Source organism: Camponotus vicinus, unplaced genomic scaffold (genome assembly GCF_025532165.1).
Source record: "Camponotus vicinus isolate PSW18456_S1 unplaced genomic scaffold, iyCamVici1.0 SCAF_10, whole genome shotgun sequence".
NCBI classification, from domain to species: Eukaryota; Metazoa; Arthropoda; class Insecta; order Hymenoptera; family Formicidae; genus Camponotus; species Camponotus vicinus.
In genome coordinates this window covers 2,857,219-2,877,092 of record NW_028141946.1, presented here as the reverse complement: position 1 = coordinate 2,877,092, position 19,874 = coordinate 2,857,219, and the positions used below count along the sequence as shown (strand labels likewise).

The following is a 19,874-nucleotide window of genomic DNA, read 5'->3' as shown; positions in this document are numbered from 1 at the left end:
TTCAGTCGCGTCGGAAAGGGAAAAGGAAATAAGAGATATCGGGAGTAATATGTCCGAAATACAGGCAACGCGTGGCGATGATTATATAAAAAAAATATTGAAATCCCAAGACATAACTGGAACATACAATAAAAATTCTTCTAAGAAAATAAGAATAATTAATTTTATCTTAACCACGTTCCGATTATCTATAAAACGAATGATAAATATATTCTTAAAACGACGATATATCCTGTAAAATATATAGCGCTTATCCATGGAGCTTGAATTCGATGAAGCTTTTCGCCTGTCCGTAAAACTGTCAGATCGTTCCAACATTTATGTGAACGAAACTCCTTGAGCTGCATCATAAATAAGATCGAATTGCGGCTGCTATTGCCTTTACATTAAATGTGTATTTTCATCGTAACAATAAAAACAACGACAATAATCCGTAAAAAGTTTTCGTAATTATAATAATAATGCCACAAACTGAGCAGTTCGCCCAGTGAAAAACATTTTTCGAGCAATGGTTCCGTCGCTGCAGAAACTAGCTGTATAAAGCCGTAAGTGGCAAAGACTTGATAGACTAACTATAGATTTTCGAGAATAACACGAGTTACTCGCGCTCGGCTAAGAGGCAATATACGTAATAGCGAAGCTATGCATTCTTTATTGACGCTCGTCACGATTATCTTGTTTGCACGCAGAGATTGAGAAAATATTGAACCGTAGATTGCGTACTTTATCCACTTAATGGCAATCGTATAGCTTGCACAATCCCGGCGCTGTAACAACAACCTCTAGTATTGATTTCTTTAAAGTGCCCGCTCGACAGCAATATAAACGCCATCTCGTTCAACTGTTGCGAAATTGATCTCATAAATTGAATAATTATATGGATCGTGATGTAATCACTTACCATCGCAACCCTCGAGAGTTTACTCGATATCTGTGCAACAATCCACATGTCATATCGTGAAATTATATGTGTAAATATGTTCACCTCTATCATACTCGTTCCCTTTACGTTTAAAACGGAATGATTATATTATACTTGTGGCGCATATAGCGCATTCTAATCGCGCAAATAATTTGCATTAACGAACCGAGGAAGTATGTGTTATCCAAATATTGTAAATTGAATGTAGCAACGATTGAAGCCTGCATTAATTGTACTAAAGTTCGCTCGTGGGGAATAAGGGTGGAATATTCCGGGATATTTGCACGTCTTGCTTTACTGTTTACTCGTCTCATTTTACGATCCCCTTTGCACGTTTCTCATCGCGCGAACGAGCACTATGCTTCATTGTTATCACCGTTTTCGTTTGCTCTTCGTTGCGCTTGTTCCATATTAGCGCATTACATTTCATACTTAATCGAGATACTTGCCGCTAATACGGCGATGTATAATCGCGTAAGAGAACATCAATAATGCTGGATAAATAATGGATCCGTTCCATCGTACGCTAATTCTATTATTAGACCCTGCCAATATAGAATATTGACTTGAAGCACTCTTACATCAAAGTTCTATCTCTCGCGACAGATAAAAAGTATTACCATCAATGTGCATTGTACTGATTTTCGTTTAGCTCAATGCAAATATTATATTGTGTACAAATACCTCCAGGCGTTTGCAACGAATATTATGACGCCGATTCAAAAGAAACGTCTTATACATTTACACCGTACATTTGAATATATATGCATACAGAAAGAATTGTCACTGACGCTGGAGAGCACCATACAAAAGGCATCATGGATCGTAGAAACGTCATGCATTCCGTTTGGCCGACTTACTGCTCCAAAGGCTCGTTTTGCACACGAGGTACATGGTGACCCTTTGGTCTCCAACCGTCTTCTACCTGATGTATTCCCGAGGGAATCGATTAATACGCACGATTGCGGATGCAACGAGCCGCTTCCAAGACCACACATACCGTAATGGTCAAACGACAGTATTTCCATGCCCTTTAAACCTGAGCGCTTCTATTATTCGCAGACGTAAAATTAAATAGAGAAACGCATTATGTACGATTTGTATTGTCTAAGAGAGAATCTGATTGTATTAAATACTTCTTACAATAATCAATTTACAAAATAATCTACGTCAAAGTTACCAATTTAAGTAATTATACATATATCCTTTTATAAATGACATAAATCATTAAAACCATTAATGCATTCTGCAACATAATGGGTAACTAGACACTGAGGATACCGTGGATAAACCGCGCATAATTAATTGGCATAATTACGGCCATAGTTACAGAGATGCCGGTTCATCTCTAGTCAAGAGTAAGTCTCCCTATATTCTACCTCGCGGACGTTGCAATAGTCAAGGCAATCGTGTCCCATGTGCAATAGGAGTTATTACGTTGCTTCTGCCGTGCAATTGCAACTTCGAAGACGCTAGTATCCCCGTAACTCGAACTAATACCTCCTGTGACTTCAAGCGAAAATTGTGAGCAACAAGCTACCGTCATCATAGCTTCTATGCGAAAATCTAATCTCATGATAATTCACGAACGAAACGTTTCTGCAATTTAAAAAATTGTTTGTAAACACAAGATGATTAATATAAATTCCAATTTTTTCTTTGGCAAAAATCTAAAAATTATTTGCCAAAAAAGAAACAAGAAATTGAATGTTAAAATAAAAATCGATTAAGGAAATTAAAGAACATGTACAAATATTGAAATATGTAAATCTTTTTTGTCAGATAAATTGAAAATTATTATCAAAACTGTAATTTTGAATCTTAATACGAATATAATGACGCATTGAAATACATGCGCGCGGTTTTGCGGTTAAATTTGTCTTGCTGCTACAATATCCTATATTATTCTACAAACATCTGCGAGATGCGAATGTGTTAGACCATTATCTTACGCGTCTGTGCATGCAACAGGATTCCGGATGGTCAGCATTGCATTGTTTGGGCCAAATAACATAATTGCTGATGTCACAATTATATAATAATTTTATAAAAGCCAAACTTGATATAATCCTTTCATTAAAACTATTATATATAAATTAATATATCAGTAGAGCAACAAAAATAAGTAATAAAAATCTACTATAATAAAATACTAATAAAATTTTAATATTTAGCTTATATAAAAAAGCGTGAATAAAATTATTCAGTGATATAAGTTTTGCTCTAATAGATTTTACAAGCAATCCATTAATTAAATTCAATGCAATTCGCCGATGTACAGCAAAAAAGTACAGTCTCTCTAATCAAACGCGGTAGATAATTTCAGTCTGGCCACATAAGCCGCGCGTGAGATCTATCAAACGGATCTCGTTCGTATGCAATGACTAGTGCAAACATTCCACCGCTTACGGATGACCATCACGTAAACATGCTGTGCGAAGCACAATGAATTTGAACTATCGTCGATGCAAAAAGGTTTGCTCCAATGTTATTCACTTTTATCGCTTCAACTTTTACGAACTCCATGAAAATGAGATAAATGTCTTTCTTCTCTACAAAATTCCTGCAGAAATTACTATGTTATGATTATATTGAACGAAATAAAATTTATATTATAATACTTTGCAACATTGGAGATTTACAAAATCACAATTAATATCATGAAAATTCTTTACAGCATTAAAACGTACTTTAATCCATGAAAAGCGTCGCATAAAAAATACTCCATTAAATATGTTTTTATTCTCTTTTTTAATTTATATAATCTCTCTTAAATTGTGTCACTTCTTTACAAAAATGCTCTAGTCACTTCTTTACAAAATGCTCTGACATTTAACGTTAAATAACTAAGTACTCTGACAGTGGTAAAATAACATGCCGGTATTTAAAAGAATATTAAAAAATACGTAAGATATACGTCGTCTTAAGCGGAAAGATCGCGTGCTATTCTATAATGTTATAAAGAAATTTAATTTGTGTTTCTTAGAACAATGAAAAATCATGAGATGTAGCAACTAAGGAAAACGATTAATGCAAGCAATCGCCAGTATAAACCGCCATTCAAGATACCTTTACCACCGCAACCATCTCATTCTCCGATTTCCTAGATGCGGAAGGACGACATCGTCTTCTCCTTCCTTTTCTCTCTCTCTCTTTCGCATGGGGCAAAAGCGTGAGGGGTCAGTTGGAATTGTATCGCTCGGTGCGAGCCACGCAATTGCAATTGCGAAACCGCGAAGCTCGGCGGAATTTGCACTAACAGCGTTCACTTGGACTCCTTAATACGACCGAGTCGCGCAACTTACAATTATAGCGTGTCCAGCGAAATCCCATCGCTTTTCACGCTGATACGCACACAGTTTCAGTCGGGAAAATCTCAATCTCTCAACTATGTTTCCGCAATTGCCATGCATTCCATGCCGCGTAAGCAAAATTTGAGAATAGCTTTGTGTCTCCTATCGAGCCGCAAAGGAAGACAGCTGTTAATGGAACTATCGATATAGTCCCTCTGTGTAGCATTTCTAACTGGTGTTAATTAACGAAATAGCGAAATTATTCAACTTTATTACGGTTATTTTATAACAAATGTACGTATTTTAGCTTGCTTGGATATTTTTTCATGAAAAAGTGTTTTAAACAGCCGGAATATTACATAGCGAATAAGTGCTATTAAATCTAGAATGGATTACATAAATGAAACATACATAGTTTCGGTTTATGCGTGCACATTTTAAATGGTTCGCTTTCTCTCTCTCTCTTTTTCTCTTTTTTTGCATTTATTTCAATTAAATATATATACCTAGAATACATACCTTTATATTAAACAGATTAGTTTGTTGTATACGTACAAACTAGTCATTAAAAAGTTATATATGCGATCCTCAGTTTGGTCAATGTTGCCTATTCAGTTTGGCCGTTACGTGGGTCACCACCGATATAGCAGGAGCTTTAGGTGCCAACTAGCTTTTCAAATTATCATTTAAACGGATTCGAATTGTCCCAGGATACCCGTTGTTCATAGCTCGACTATGCTTTCGAGATTATAGGCCGACGAGACTAAAACCATTTCTCTCACGGAATTTAATCGGATCCCGGCGGAATTCCAGACCAGTCGTCTCGAAACAAATTCACGAAACACCAACTGTATTCCTGTTCGCTTCCAAAATTCCAAGCAAATCGCCAATATAACTTACGTGCACTCTCCGCAAAAAAAGAATGACATGAAGAAATATCTACGAGCAAATAAAATTAGATGACAAAAAGCTAAGAATAATTATCTTGTCTCTCATTTATATATACTGATTTATTTCGTCGAATTTACAATGTACGTACATCCTTGCAAATCTAACAGCATTCATGCTATTCTAATTTATTTAGTGGAGCTAGTTTCTAATATCCGTTTTAATATCCACCTAAAATCCAACTAATAGGATGTAATAAGCAAATTTCCGACATGATTTCTCAAATAAACAATATATATCATCATTTTCTATCGGACTTAATTAACTAAATAGTTATTCGATCTCGGCATCAAATTAGTCCAGGCATTAGCAACATTATATTACGATGTGCGAACGTATCGATTGTCATTAGCAGATTTTCTATTCAATACGATGCATGCACCGACACTGCATTATTGCATTTATATCATCGAGTTTCATTTGCGTCTTTTAGAACTCATATTGCGCTTTCTCACCTAGTCAAAGAGAACGTAACTTACACAACCTGTCGTTAAGTCCGCCGTCACGGCGCCGTAAATATGTTCCATCGAAGATATTGCGTTGCAAGATGTGTATACATAGAGGAGGAGAGAAGAAGGAGATGCAAGACGGCGAAGCGAGAACAAAATTATTTCGCGAGCGTAATGGCGCGGATGTACCCAATAAAATAAGGAAGAAGTAGCGGACGATCGATCGTAAGAAAACAGAGGCGCTCAACAAAATTTTCTCCTCAGCATGCCAAACCCCGTAAATTTCTAAAGCTATTAAGTTTATCGGTCCGGGGGGGTAAGAAGCTCCTAACTTTTATAAATGGTCGTCCCGCCTTCAGTGCAATTTACGAAAAAACCTCGTTCCTCATTTCACTTAATTCTGCCACAACGCGGACAAGCGGAAGCGATGGGACACCGGATCGAGACACGGGTAAGACGATATATCGTTGTAATAGAAAACGATTGATTCATTTCTCGCCGTCATCTTTAAAATTGTCATTTATGCGAGAGATATTAAAATCTCGGTGATAAAATTCTCTGAAAAATAAAGAGCATTCAGATATTGATAATGCATGATTTACTAACTGTAAGTGTAGGAAGATCATTCTGCAAATGAGAAATATCTTTTTCTTATTCAATAATACTTCGTTATACAAAATATAATATCGTAGAACACATTTCAAATTCACTTAAACAAAAAATCATACATAATTAATATATTCCATCGATTTTGCACTCTAATGAAAAATTAATAATTCATAAACAAAGGCACAAAAAACAAGACATACTTAAATTGCATATTACAAGAGAATATTTTTCCCTAGAACTGTACAGATTCCGTTAAATAATTTCACTCTGTCACGGACACAGCATCGTTGACAAATTTATCCGTCAAACTCGAACTGGCCGAGACAGAGGGGATGCGGCTTTTCTCAACTTTCCTGCTCTTTCGCACTGTATTATCAATTCCTCGGGATCCCTTATGGTTTCTTATCTTACAGACGCAATTGGTTTTTGACTTGGCAAGCAGTGGCCCCGGCGTCGGCAATCTTGCGAATCGCATGGCGATACGGTTCGCGCGATCCAATTCATCACCAGTTGGAAGAAAATAGTGGCCGCGATATCTTCGTAAAATACCGTACCTGATACCTCGTTTCAAAGCGGCCTTCACCTGAGATATCGCGATAATAATCAACTTGAGTCGATAAAATAAATTTGTGTGAAATAAAATTGTGTGAAAACGCAACGTGCGCCCGAAATACACTGTCAAGTATAATCATTTATTACATAATACGATTTATATGACACTGTCTTTCTTTATCTTTATCTCGAAGAAAGCAGTTGCAAGAAATTTCTGGATCTCTTCCGCTAAAATATCGTTATTCAAAACGATTTGCAGAATTGACATGAACTTGGCACTCGTATGCACTTTACACACGCATGTCTGTAACAGTGATTGATATACGAAAACAGAAAAAGTATAAAAGAAATTTCTATCGTTGATTTTGATTAACACTATTGTTTTTTACTTGAAACGATAGCATTGCGTTAATAACATAATTGTTAAAATGTTTATAATAATCGATTAATCAAAATCACAAAAATTATATGTGTAAAGTACATGTATAAAGTACAGGTAATACATACTCTCTACATGTTACGTCCAAAAAACTTAATAATTACAAATTTGAGAATGAGACAAATATTAAAACTTTTATCCGAATAACAACTATATTCACTTGTCGTTTAACGCGTTCTTCAGGTATGCTTGAAGCATAACTAATATATCCCGCGATTTTTTTGGACGTAGTGCCTTTAGTTTCGCGAAGATCCTGTATAGCAGAGACAACTAGAGCAGCGATTTTTATAGGTCTTGTCCGTCTTCCCTTTTTCTTTACTTTCTCTTTAATTTTCGTCTCCTTTTTTGCCATTTTCACACTAATTGTTAAAGTATATACAAATCACTGACAATTTGACGCAAATATTAAATTAAGTAAATTTTCCGCGACGTAATTGACACGAAAAATTTATTCTATGGCAGCTGTCAAAAGAACCCATCATTATCATCGATATCTTTTCGATCAATTGTTTTATTATTATCGAGACAAAGCAACTTTCACGCGAAATAGCTTTTAAAAAATATTTTGCATATATTAATTTTTAATATAATTTTTATCGATATATCATTCATATTAAATTAACTATTTTTTTATTAAAACAATAGTCTGCTATTAATTTAAAGGAAATAACTTTCTACCGAATACAATTCATATTTATGTTATAATAATATCTTTTTTCATTTAAAAAAAAACATTCATTCAACACATCAAACAAAACGGTCATTGTTTTTCCATCACAAGATTATGCATATAATATATCAGGAATCATGTGTGAGAAACGATATGATAAAAACTGAAATGATAAGAAAAAGAGAAAGTAAAATGAGTGAAAAGATGCCATATATATATTATTAATAGCGCGGCATGTTGTGGGGCTGTAAAAAAAAGATGCAGTGTCAGACTGCTGCATTACAACCGTGCCTACGCAATGCATAAAACTGGAATATGCGAATGCATTATTCTTTCTTTTGTACGTAACCCGAGCTTTTTATCGGCGTGTTCACGGTGCGCGTTTCGCCCTTCTTGTTCCTCAATCAGTCAACTTTACGATAGGCATTATTTTCTTGGTGAATGAAAAAAGGCAAGTGTTGAATAATACATCGGCCGGATGCACTCGCATCGGGTATCAACCCCTGTAGAGGGTGCAACGTCTTTTTTATAAGCCCAACCGGAATTAGTCACCGTGCAAGGAAGAAGAAAGGGAAACAAAAAAGAAGCATACGATTATATATAGTGATACGCGAGAATATTACTGCAATGATTGATCGTCAGACCGTTATCAACCATATACGAAAGTATACACGACGCACAATAAGCCACTCGTGAGCCACCCCAGAATCGTTATGCAATCATACGCTCCCCGATAAGCCATGCCGCTAATAACGGTACGACGATACGTCGTCGTACAAAGAAATTCGCACGCGATCGCAAAGTCCAGCGATATCCACACGCAAGAGAGTTCTGCGCGCATTTGCATAATAAAAAAAAATACAATTATGCAGCGAACGGTCATGTCGGCCGTTGCTCGTAGGGAACGTATTTTTAGCTGTAATCGGCCGGTATTAATCTTCGCGAAACCACTTAATTTCACGCTGCGTTGAATCGCGCCAGTTTTTCACTTCGAGTACGCGATGAAGCCGCTTATAATTTCGAGATTTTTAACCTCGTAGCCCCATTCCGTCTTTTAATCGCTTATATAACGGCCAATGGCAATTTCACTCCCACGTGCTATTATCATTTTTGCTACGTATGCCTACAATATTGAAATTTGATATATGTAAAGAATGTGTAGCCTAATTTCAGAAATTAAACAATCACTCACGTGTCGTAGTATTAAAACGATTTTATTCGTTCGATCGAATTAAAATAACGTGTCATCCGCGCTCTACACGTCGAAATAAAATAATTCAATTTCGCTACAATTGCTCGGTGATTGCACACGATTGTACATAAATGTAATGCGCATCCTCGATGTGAGAGAATTTTTTTCCTCTCTATCGCCGATTGATTGCCTATATCCGCTGTGTCGAAATGCGAACTAATTCCTGAATATAACGGAGTCGATTGTCAAATGTCGAATATTCGCCGGAAAAGGGCAATATTAAAAAACATTACTGGCGGCATGCGCAGTCATGCTGGCGATTTAAATTTTGCGACGGTAATAACCAAATCGATTGTGAATGTTGCGCGATAGCAACAAATTTGCAATACGACGAGAGAAAATCGACCTGACTATTTAAAAAGCAATTATATGCGAGCACACATTGTCAGACAGCGGTAATACTGCTGCCGTACGTGTGGTTCACAGTTTATACTGTCTGTTATGAACGGTTTGTTGCCAATATTACCACGGTCAAAATGAAGTTTATCGCGGACAAACTAAACGAAATGAAACAACGTTGGATTTATTAAATGCGAAACGCCCACGCTGTACATATCGCATGACGCAATGTGTTTCAATATTTCATTATATTATTTATGTACATGTATACATATATATACATATGCATATCACTATATTCTCTCGCTGAATCCTTCACTCGCAAAATAAAAAATGTATATAATAATAATAAAGTTTTTCGATTATAAAATCTGACACATATAAAGCTGCCATCATTTTTCTTTTTACCTCCAAAAATATTTTAATTAAATTTTATAATTTACTGAATTTTAATTAAATTGTATAATTTACTGATTGTTAAATTTGACTAAGTATGAGTGTTGAAAAATGTCGCATGACAATTTATAACGCTATTTAATTCAGTCTCGAAATTCTTCTGTTTTGCATCAAAACACCTTCGCGAAGCAAAGCCTCATAAATTATAATCATGGCATCGAGATCAAGCATGATCTAACTCCCTGGCGCAGCTTTACTCCCTTCTCTCCTTTCTTCCGGCTCATGAGCGTCGATTATTATCCACGCAATTACGTCGGTAGCTCGCGGTTAGGAAAATACCGATTCCGAGCTGCTCACGGCATGCGAGCAGAAATTTATTAACAGGCGTACGTGATCGCTTATGCGCGCACGTAATAAGGTTTAAGCGACGTGCAGGGCGAATTAAACGAGCTGAACGGCTATCGGCGCCGACAATGCGTTCGACCATGCTTTATCGTTTAATATTCTAAGTGGTCGTATAATCAAGTGACGTTACCGCACTCATAAAATGCAACGAAGCGAGCTAATTACAAGCGGACTGCGTTATGCACATAGATTTTAGCGGCAAAAGTCTATCGTTTGCCAGGAAATCCGCGAAATACTTCATGTTGCATTCATCGTAGAATAGCGTGATTAAAGAGCATCACGATAGTGGAATTAAATGTTAATTCATCATACATAAACTTGTTCCTTCAAATTCACTTTATAAATATTTTATTAATAAATATACGAAAGAGCTTTATAGCAAATATTATGTAAAAGCTCAAATAGATGTAAGCTTTTCTAATTTTTTAAAACTTGATAAAAAAAATAAAATTTAGTTTAATTCTTTGCTGATTTTTGTCTTCTTACGAAATAATCGTCATAGTGAGAAATTCTTTCCTTCGAAATCGACTTCTCAACAAACTTGTTAAGACCATATCGTTGTATCGACTTTCCCTCAACGTTTAGATGTTTATCGTTTCCTAGACAGTTCTGCTGAGTCTTTGGTGTCAATATCGGCTGCGTTAGAAGCCTCTAATATAAAGCAAAGCGATTTCAAAGTTTCGATAGGAAGGCAGTCGAGATAAAGAAGGTTAATTAATCTTTCGTCCTTCGAACGCGGTTGTTGCCAACAGGACGAGAATCGAAAGTACAATCGATGAAACCTTCTCCCAGTTAGAATTAAAATCGGATGAAAGAATCGGGCAAAATAATGACAAAGAACGACGATAAATAAAAAAAAAGAAAAGACGAAACGGAGAAGAAATCGGACGCAAATTCGTGCCCTTTGTCAATTTGGCGGAGCGTAACGACCGGAGTTCTCGAGATCTTATCCTATCAAGGGAAACCTCGCGCGGCTTCTCGAAAAATCGCGGGTACTCGTCGTGAAACTTTCAATTATAGTCGCATTCAATTACCGCGCTCGTTTCTCCCAGCTCCCGTTTGTGTAATCGCGGTCAGCACAAAAGTCTCTGAGTGGAGATACGGAAATCCTTATTGTGCGCCACGCGCATAAAAAGCCTTAAAGAAACGTAATCCTCTGTAGCGCGATTTCGCGCGACGATGGATACGCGCAACGCGAAATACATTATCCAATTATCCCATACGCCGCGATAAATCTCGAAATCGACAGAGGTCCGATCCGGGTTTGCGTGTGGTGGAGCTTTACGAGATATAACCGACTCACACCGGGCTCCATCGCTAGTAGCGGCAGCGAACGAATGTAATTTGCGAGCGAATGATTAATGACCGTCACAAGGACTAGGTAAACTACTAGCGATGCTCTTCTTCGACACTCCCATGAATAGATTACGTGTATAAGCGATCGCGAAAGGGGGAGCAGCTTTAGAGCTTGCGTTAGGAAAGTTTCGAGAACCACTGCGTTAAATGGGATCATCCCTCCCATGCTACCCCCTTTTCTCCCTCCCATAGAGTAGGTAGGTTATGCGTGATATGCGCCGCTATTAGATATAGACGCGCACACGTGTGCCGTGGAACTGGAAATGATCGATCCAGAAACAAGCGGATCGGACGAAAGCCAGCAGACTTGCAGACCGAACACTTTAGTCAGTATGCAGAGTGGAATGGTGAATGGGAGAGGCGGGGGGACGCATCGTGGGAATTACCGGCGTTCCGATGCATCATCGCAGGATTGTGCAGTTTCCGCGCAGGGCCGTGACCACCGATTGGACCTCCCCGAATGCAATTGATCCATAACCGATGGCTGCACTCGCGCTAATACCGTAACACTCGTACGTCACTAACGTCTGCAACTCCAGCATTGATTATGCAGTAATTCCTGAAATCGCCCAAATCATCTTCATCAATGACTTTAAATTATTCGAGCGTTCCCCCGAATTAACTCATGACGAGTATTGGAATTTATTACGTCATCCCATTCACATTTCACAGGCTTGTTACACCGTTCTGTTTCCACGCTCTTAGCCTACTAGATATCGCTATTATATATTCAATTTATTTTGTATAATTCCAGATATAGAAATCTAATCTCGGGTCGACAACATCAATTTATCACTTGTCGACATCAAAAATTTCGATAGACTGTTATCAATTCGAGATGCAGATAAGCCCTGCGTTGCTAGACAGCTTTACTGCTTGCTCTCTGGGATCTGCAACGCCATCGGACCTCATGAAGAATTCAATCCAGCTAGAGGATACATTCTGGACGACGTTCGAGCCACGAAACTTGTTGTTGCACTAGCAGTATCTTGCTTGAAATGGGCTCCACGGGGAACGCCGTGCCTCGTTAATACTTTAATTTCGTGTAGCAGCTTTCTGTAATACTGCCATGACCCGACAAACGTAGCCTGACAGCATACGAAGTTTCCACGAGCCGAGGCTTAATTGTTTGCTTACTGAACTGTTGTTAGTTAAAGTGGAAAGTTGCTGATAACTCGACTGCAACAGAGACACCAAGGAAGAGAATGAGAAAAGAAGGGAAAGAGAGAGAGAGAAAGAGAGAAAGAGAGAGAACGAGAGAGCAAGAGAAATATAGACGAAGAAAGAAGAACAAGGAAAGAGAAAGGCAGAAAAAGGAAAGAGAACGTCGAGACAGACTTGAAGCAAACGAAATCATATATAATTGAGATCTCTCTACTTAAGTAAGTAGATTTTATAAACATTAAGGAGAAATGAAACTGACGTGGAAATTTTATATAATTTTCATAGAAATTTCGCGGCTTTCGCACTGATTCAATACTTTTGTCCAATGTGGAGATTTCAGTCAGTTAAGAGGAGTCTTAAGTGACTGAAATCTCCACATTGGACAAAAGTATTGAATCAGTGCGAAAGCCGCGAAATTTCTATGAAAATTATATAAAATTTCCACGTCAGTTTCATTTCTCCTTAATGTTTATAAACGAACAGATGGAAAGTTTATCGATCGAGATAGATATTGAGTAATATCGTGGATGCGCAACTCTCCCTCTTAGAATAATGTCAGGAGATTGATGAGATGCACGATTGCACCGAGCGGAAGGAAATTCCGGCGACTTCATTATTGGACGCTACAAAGGAGCCAAGAAATTGCGTTCATGTTTGATGGATTGACAATTAAATTTCTCGTTATTGACGGTGCCTTTTAAACTGATTAAAATCCAGTCTAGCGGTTTATTAAGAAATGGGGTAAGTTCGATACGCACTTACATATCACATACATACACAAACTAAACATATAAATAATTAATTTATCTCGTTCATAAAAATGACAAAATTTTGAAATTCTACAATAGATTGTATTGTTGATTAAGAAAAAATCTCTATTGAAACTTATTTTTCCAATGTAATAAGTAAATTAATGCATCTCTTCATTGCTACTTGATTTATGAACTATAGAAACATTAAATAGCCCGCAGAAATCTCCGCAAAGCCACAAAATTTCAAGAGATTTTAGTTTCATGAAAGTTTGTAAGAAACTGCAGTCGTCTAAATACTATAGCAAGTGTTGCAAAAATAACAAGTTCTTTGAATTAAATATATCGACGCATCTCATACATGACATCTTCAGAAAATTTTGGTAAATTTATGTTCCTAGAATAACTCTGTGAGAGATAATTATCAGATTTTTTAAATAGGCAAATTTAAATTGGAAAATAAGAATAACAAACATTTTAACAAAAACAACACACATTTTTGGTAAAAACAAAATCAACAAGAAAAAACAGACATTGTTATCTTTATGTATATTGCTGTAGGTTCGATGCTAAATCGAAAGCGCTAAAACTTTCTTTCAGCATTACATCATAATTTCACTTTTCCCATATCTTTCGTCCTAATTAGAACCTAGCCTAACCACGATCAATTTCATATTTAACCCCAAAATGTCTACTTGAACGCATGCCAGAATAATATGGTTACCAACGCCACGCCGCTTATAACGTTACATAGGTCACGGATAAACCATGTTACGACGAGAATGATAACGAAGGACTAAGCTAGTATCGAGATAGAATACGACGAGTACGTGAGTTTGCACATTTACATAATATATACGTCAAACGTATAATAATAATAATAATAAGAAAGAATATACGCAGAATATCGAACGAAAATTCTTTGTTGCCTTAAGAAATCACAACATAAGTTTAATCCCGAATAGAACAACGAATATATCACACAGCAAACTGTTATCAAAGAGCGAAAAGAGAAATGGGTGCGGTGCATGGTTCGCCATCATCACTGTAATGTTGGAATAATCCCGATTTCAACCACTCGCACAATCGGCTTAGGATAAAATATAAACAAGAGTCATAATTGCGTTTCATGGCACAGCAATTCTCTTTCTGTTCATCAGTGAAAATAATGACAGCTCGCTGCAATAATTTGGCGTAGCCAGGCGCTAATGCAATGTCGATACCCGATCGAATAATACATTTGTAAGTGTAAACCGCGAGCTCTCTCCGCTATTCGCACGATACTCCGACCAAATACCAGAGAGTGGATGCGACAGACGCAACCCCCTCGTGCCACGCTGCCTCCTGGCAGGGATGACTGGAAGTAACGACCGCGCAACGATCGACTCGCGGGGTGCGCGACCTCGTATCGCGGCGAATTCCGGATTCCTCACAGTCGGGACGAATGCGACCAGGCACCCCCGTTGGCCGGGGAAGTTCGGTCAATGCGCGCGGATATTGTTGACCGCGGTATCGAGCACACGGAACTACGAAGTTTATTGTAAATGGAGGACGGCGGCGAGCGTGTAAAATATGACGATTACGATCGCAGTGGAATTGGATCACGTGGCGGACGGTCTTTCCGCCGGAAAAATGTACCTATCTCGATATGATGGAGGATACTCAAGAGGGTTTTAAGCTGTAACAGTTTTTCTTTCTCTTCTTTATGTACCACGAATGCGGTGAGATCTCGTTTCAATCTTATGTTTACAGTTAGGTATAACTTACGTCGCCCTCTCTATAAATTTTTGCACAGTGTATAAATTTTGTAATTTTAAATTAAAATATTTGCGTTAGGTTGCGCTTATATATATGCAAATGTATAGGCAAATATAATATGAATACATATAATAAATATATATCTGTTTAAAAGATACTTTTTAAATTAATTAAAATGGGAAATATATGTGCAATATAAAAATTGATTACTTTCGAAAAAATATTTTTGCGTATGCAAAGAGCTTTTAATATCATATGTTTTAAAATTATATATTATGTCAGAATAAGTATAACACAGTAATTCAAGTAATATAATATAATATAATATAACATAATTCAAGTAATATATGATTTGTCATGTCATATAATTATATATATATATATATATATATATATATATATATATATATATATATATATATATATATGCCAGGACACATTTAATTTTTAACTACGTCCGTACGCAGAGACCGTAGCACATTCGTATTCGTCAATATATTCGCAACTGCGAAAAACGTACGCGCTGACATGCATGCATGTGCGTCGTCGATTTCGATGGAACCAGTGAACCGAAATTTCAACGAAAAACTGTATATTTGGAACACGTGTTACACGAAAATTTACAACCTGCTATCTTCCACGCCGCATAAAGTTACCGGTTCAAAGAGTTTCCAAAAATGCATACTGTCAGAAACACACAAAAGTGACCACTCAAACACCGATTTATATATAATTGAACACAATTAGCAACGCCTCTCTCAAAAAATTACTTTTTCAAGATACAAAATCTTTTAAGATGTAAAACATTTATATACAAAAATGTTTGATCATTTATACCTATTTTTTCGCTGTGAATTTTTCATTTCGAGTGAAGATATATATACAAAATAGACTAAATAATACCTGAAAACACCGATAATGTGCCGACCCAGAAAGAACTATTTGTATTTATGGATACAAAAAAGTTTCTTCATTTGTCGGAAAATCTCATATCTCTTGATCGAGGTCTGAGTCAAGGAGGGTGAAGTTTCCTAAGTTCTGCCGGTAACACGTGTCCGGCAATTCGAACTTCTCGTCCTGTAGAAATGTGGCGAGAAATTGTCAAAGTCACTGATCGAGAGTCGCGTCGGCTCATATCCTAGCCCTATGTCGAAACTTCGATTTTTTTCCTGTGCCGAGTAATATCTCGCTGTGCCATCTCTTCCATCACCATTCCCATCACCATTCAGTAAAAAAAAGCGGAGCAGGAAAGCATATACGCGCGTTGATGGAGTATGTCATCTGGGAGTGAGCATATTTCCGTAGGTTTTTGTAGATGACAGAGGAAGCGCGAAGTAAGGAGACGCAAAAATTTTCGTCCTATTGTGTGAAACACTATATATAATTCTTAAAAAGTCATAATACTTTCTCTCTTTTTCACTCTCTCATAATTAATTTTTATAATTATACTTTTATATGCTTTCTTTTTCTTTCAAATCATACATTTGTTTAGTGAATGTTCGAAAAATAATATATTTATGTACATATATCACCTCTAAGTAAATTAAAATATAAAATAATTTAGGAATATATTAATGTAATAATTTAAGAATAATTTAAAGAATATTTGAAGAATAAATAACAAATGAATATAATAAAAATCGACGAAATACAGCGCAATAATCACTATTTTCTTAAAACAAACAATGTTTGATCCTGGTGCAGAGAAAAAATTGCTCTCCACCAAAGATAAAAGTAAAGTAAGATGTTGGAATGTCATTGAAATTTTCGAAAGAAAACTGTCAGTAGATGAAAGAACAATTAAGTAGTACGTAAAGAAGACCAAAAGAGAGAATGATAGGAGTAAGGTACTGAAGGAAATTAAATCTACTCGTTCTGCTGTCTTCATCCGCCCTCATTACAGTGGCAAAGCGTAAAGATCTCACCGAGAGGAAAGACATTGTTCCATGGAACGAGCAAACAGGAAATTTGCGGTGCTTCCGGTGCATAGTCCTCCTCTGATGTATATACTTGTATGCTTATATAAGAGAACAGGGAGTGTTTGAGAGATATATGTAGTCTATCTGACTAACATAAACGAGAGTTAAGAGTACTTTAATCGGACTGAAAAAAATAAATAATAAAAAATTCCTTTAACATTGCAAATTGAACAATTATCACGTAAATACGTTATCATGTAAATACATTAGGATAGTAAATTGTATCTAGACGAAGATGTATTCGAGAAATTGTAAGACACTCATGTTAAACTATCAAACCATTTAAGATCTGTTATCATTATCAACGTTAAATGTCGTCTCATTGGCAGAGATAGTAATCTGATTTCAGCCAAGTACTACGGAAAGTGGCTTGACAATTCGGGACGCTGTACTCGTGATTAGGTTTATTTGCGGGCTGCCACCGAGAGCTACGTCCAACATCCTGAAAATCAATGGCTCCTATGCTGACGACAAGGAGTACATAGGAGACAAGATAGAAACATAGGAACTAGATTATCAAACAGACAAGATTGAAACTGGTCAAACAATAGCTTTAGACACATGAATAACTAGTATAATCAACATGATTGCAAATGATTCGCATATCCGATAACGCATTAATTTGGAGAAAACTGATACTATGGCACGATTGCAATGTGCATACAGACTCTATGTATGCAATTAAATTCGGCAACTTTCGTTTCCTGTAACGCGATAAAACGTTATTGCAAATGTATTCAAAATAACGAGCACAACACTTATGCGATGCGGCGACGGAAATACCTCCATTCGGAGAATTTTATTACCGCTGGATTTAGGATTTAATGTGTTGTATGCTTTTTCCACATGGCTCTTGGGATTATGCAGTATCGATGCTTATCAATTGCAATCACGTTCACAATTTGTCCCATATCTTCCGCATCGGTATACGTAAAAAAATAGTAATCGCGTGAATTTTACATCGAAACATTTTAAATGCACGTATAATCCATTTTAAATTACATTTTTAGTTAATCTATTGAACTATGTAATGTAATAGAAAATGAGAAACAGGTAACAAATTCATTCAAATGCATTGTAATTTTAATCTTGCATGAAATTTGTGAAACATCTACATTGCACAAATTTTATTTTTATAGATATTATTTGCTATAATTGTCCTTCCATTTTTATTATTTCGGCGAGATATATACATCGAAAAATAAACGAATTATTTTCTAATAAAGATTTATTTCATCTCTAATACTTAAAATAATTTTCTTTATATAAATTCTCTTTAATATTCAGAGAGAGACAATGGAACACTTTATATTCGCACGTATGTCTAAGCACTTGAAGAGTTTCATTTTATCGTATTACTAAACGAACGACGTTCTATCATATGAGAAAAGAAGTGGTTGGCACGAGAAATGATAGTACCGTATGGAGAACATCAAGGAAAAACCCTTGAGGCACGAAGATAACTGGTGAATTTTAGTACTCTACTTGTCATCAAGAATTTCTTTTTCTTCTCTCTTTGCTTGTTCTCTCTCTTTCTTTATTCACTTGCTGTTTGCTGATGGGGGAGAGAGTAGAAAGGTAGTACTAGAATTTTTAAGTCTTCTGCCTCACAAAGCTAACGTGATGTCGAAGGAAGGCTCTTTAGCTCGTAACATTCGTGCTATAACCGTCCTCAGAGATAGCCCTCATTTGGTCAGATAGAACTCCTTCGTACGTCCATCCCAAGTGTTTTCGAGCATGAAGCGGAAATGTCTTCTGAGATCAGTAGACCGGATACCTGACGTTGATCATTCAAGTTCACTACCCGCTATAGAGCCGCTCGAGAGTCGGAAGAAGGTACGTAATTGCGAATATAACGCAAACGTTGTACGCTACTGCGTCTGCGTTTTTTTCCGCTAATTAAATTGAATAGCAATTTAAAAATGTTATACGTTGAAAAGTTTTAATTGTGTTTCTCGTTTTTCGTTTAAATTCTAATCTCAACGCTAAACACGCGGATTAATCGGATTATCATTCAATTGAATGATCCAATTAAGGCCAGCGTGCACGTGCGATCCCATAAAATAGTAAAATCGGCTGTTCGTCATTTACAGGCAATCTGGCGTCGGTCGACATCCCGTTGACGCCATCATTTTATCGATCGTTGAAAATATAATTGGCTTGTTCGGGCGCACGGATTGTAAGCGTTTGTAACATCGGATCGGAAAATCGCGTGCCATGCAGTCGTGTGCCAACAAGTTCGCGTTCGACAAAAACAGTATATCAGCATAAAGAATAACGACTAATGGAAAAAACGATGCTGCGCGACGCCAGGCACGATCGCGTGCCGCTCGCATTGCTATTCTCGCTTCTTACCAACCTCACGCGATTATTCCTCTCTGTTATCACGAAGTCGACTCTTGTGTCAATATCCAATCTAGATTGTCGCGCGTTACCGTGTTCTTCCCCTTTATGTATATTTAAATGTACATATTTTCCCGTAGAAAATTGCCTCAGATACTACATACCATGTAGACTACACGAATAATATTTCTTTTTACGTTCCTTTTTATGTTTACAATTTATGATGCTAATATATAACAAGCGTATAATGT

General features: G+C 36.8%; 2 protein-coding genes across 9 annotated transcripts in view; both read right to left on the bottom strand.

Annotated features, from left to right (window-relative positions):
• Positions 1 to 19,874, bottom strand: part of LOC145960603 (TWiK family of potassium channels protein 7) — a 261,015-nt gene that overhangs the window by 156,709 nt on the left and 84,432 nt on the right. The window lies entirely within an intron of this gene.
• LOC145960474 (uncharacterized) lies at positions 6,263 to 7,707 on the bottom strand. 2 transcript variants are annotated; one of them, XM_083079974.1, is made up of 2 exons: positions 7,373 to 7,707; positions 6,263 to 6,804 (listed from the first exon to the last, which is right to left on the bottom strand). In XM_083079974.1, exons 1-2 carry the CDS (start codon positions 7,562 to 7,564, stop codon positions 6,484 to 6,486), a joined length of 513 nt encoding a protein of 170 aa, XP_082936100.1. In that variant the 5' UTR covers positions 7,565 to 7,707; the 3' UTR covers positions 6,263 to 6,483. The 2 variants fall into 2 exon arrangements, with proteins under 2 accessions (XP_082936100.1, XP_082936101.1); XM_083079975.1 differs by lacking the exon at positions 6,263 to 6,804 and adding an exon at positions 6,817 to 7,077.

Coding starts and splice junctions, on each gene's coding strand:
- LOC145960474 (XM_083079974.1), bottom strand. CDS start 7,564: ATGGCAAAAAAGGAGACGAAAATTAAAGAGAAAGTAAAGAAAAAGGGA. Junction 6,805..7,372: donor AAGAACGCGTTAAACGACAA/GTGAATATAGTT, acceptor GCGATATCTCAG/GTGAAGGCCGCTTTGAAACG.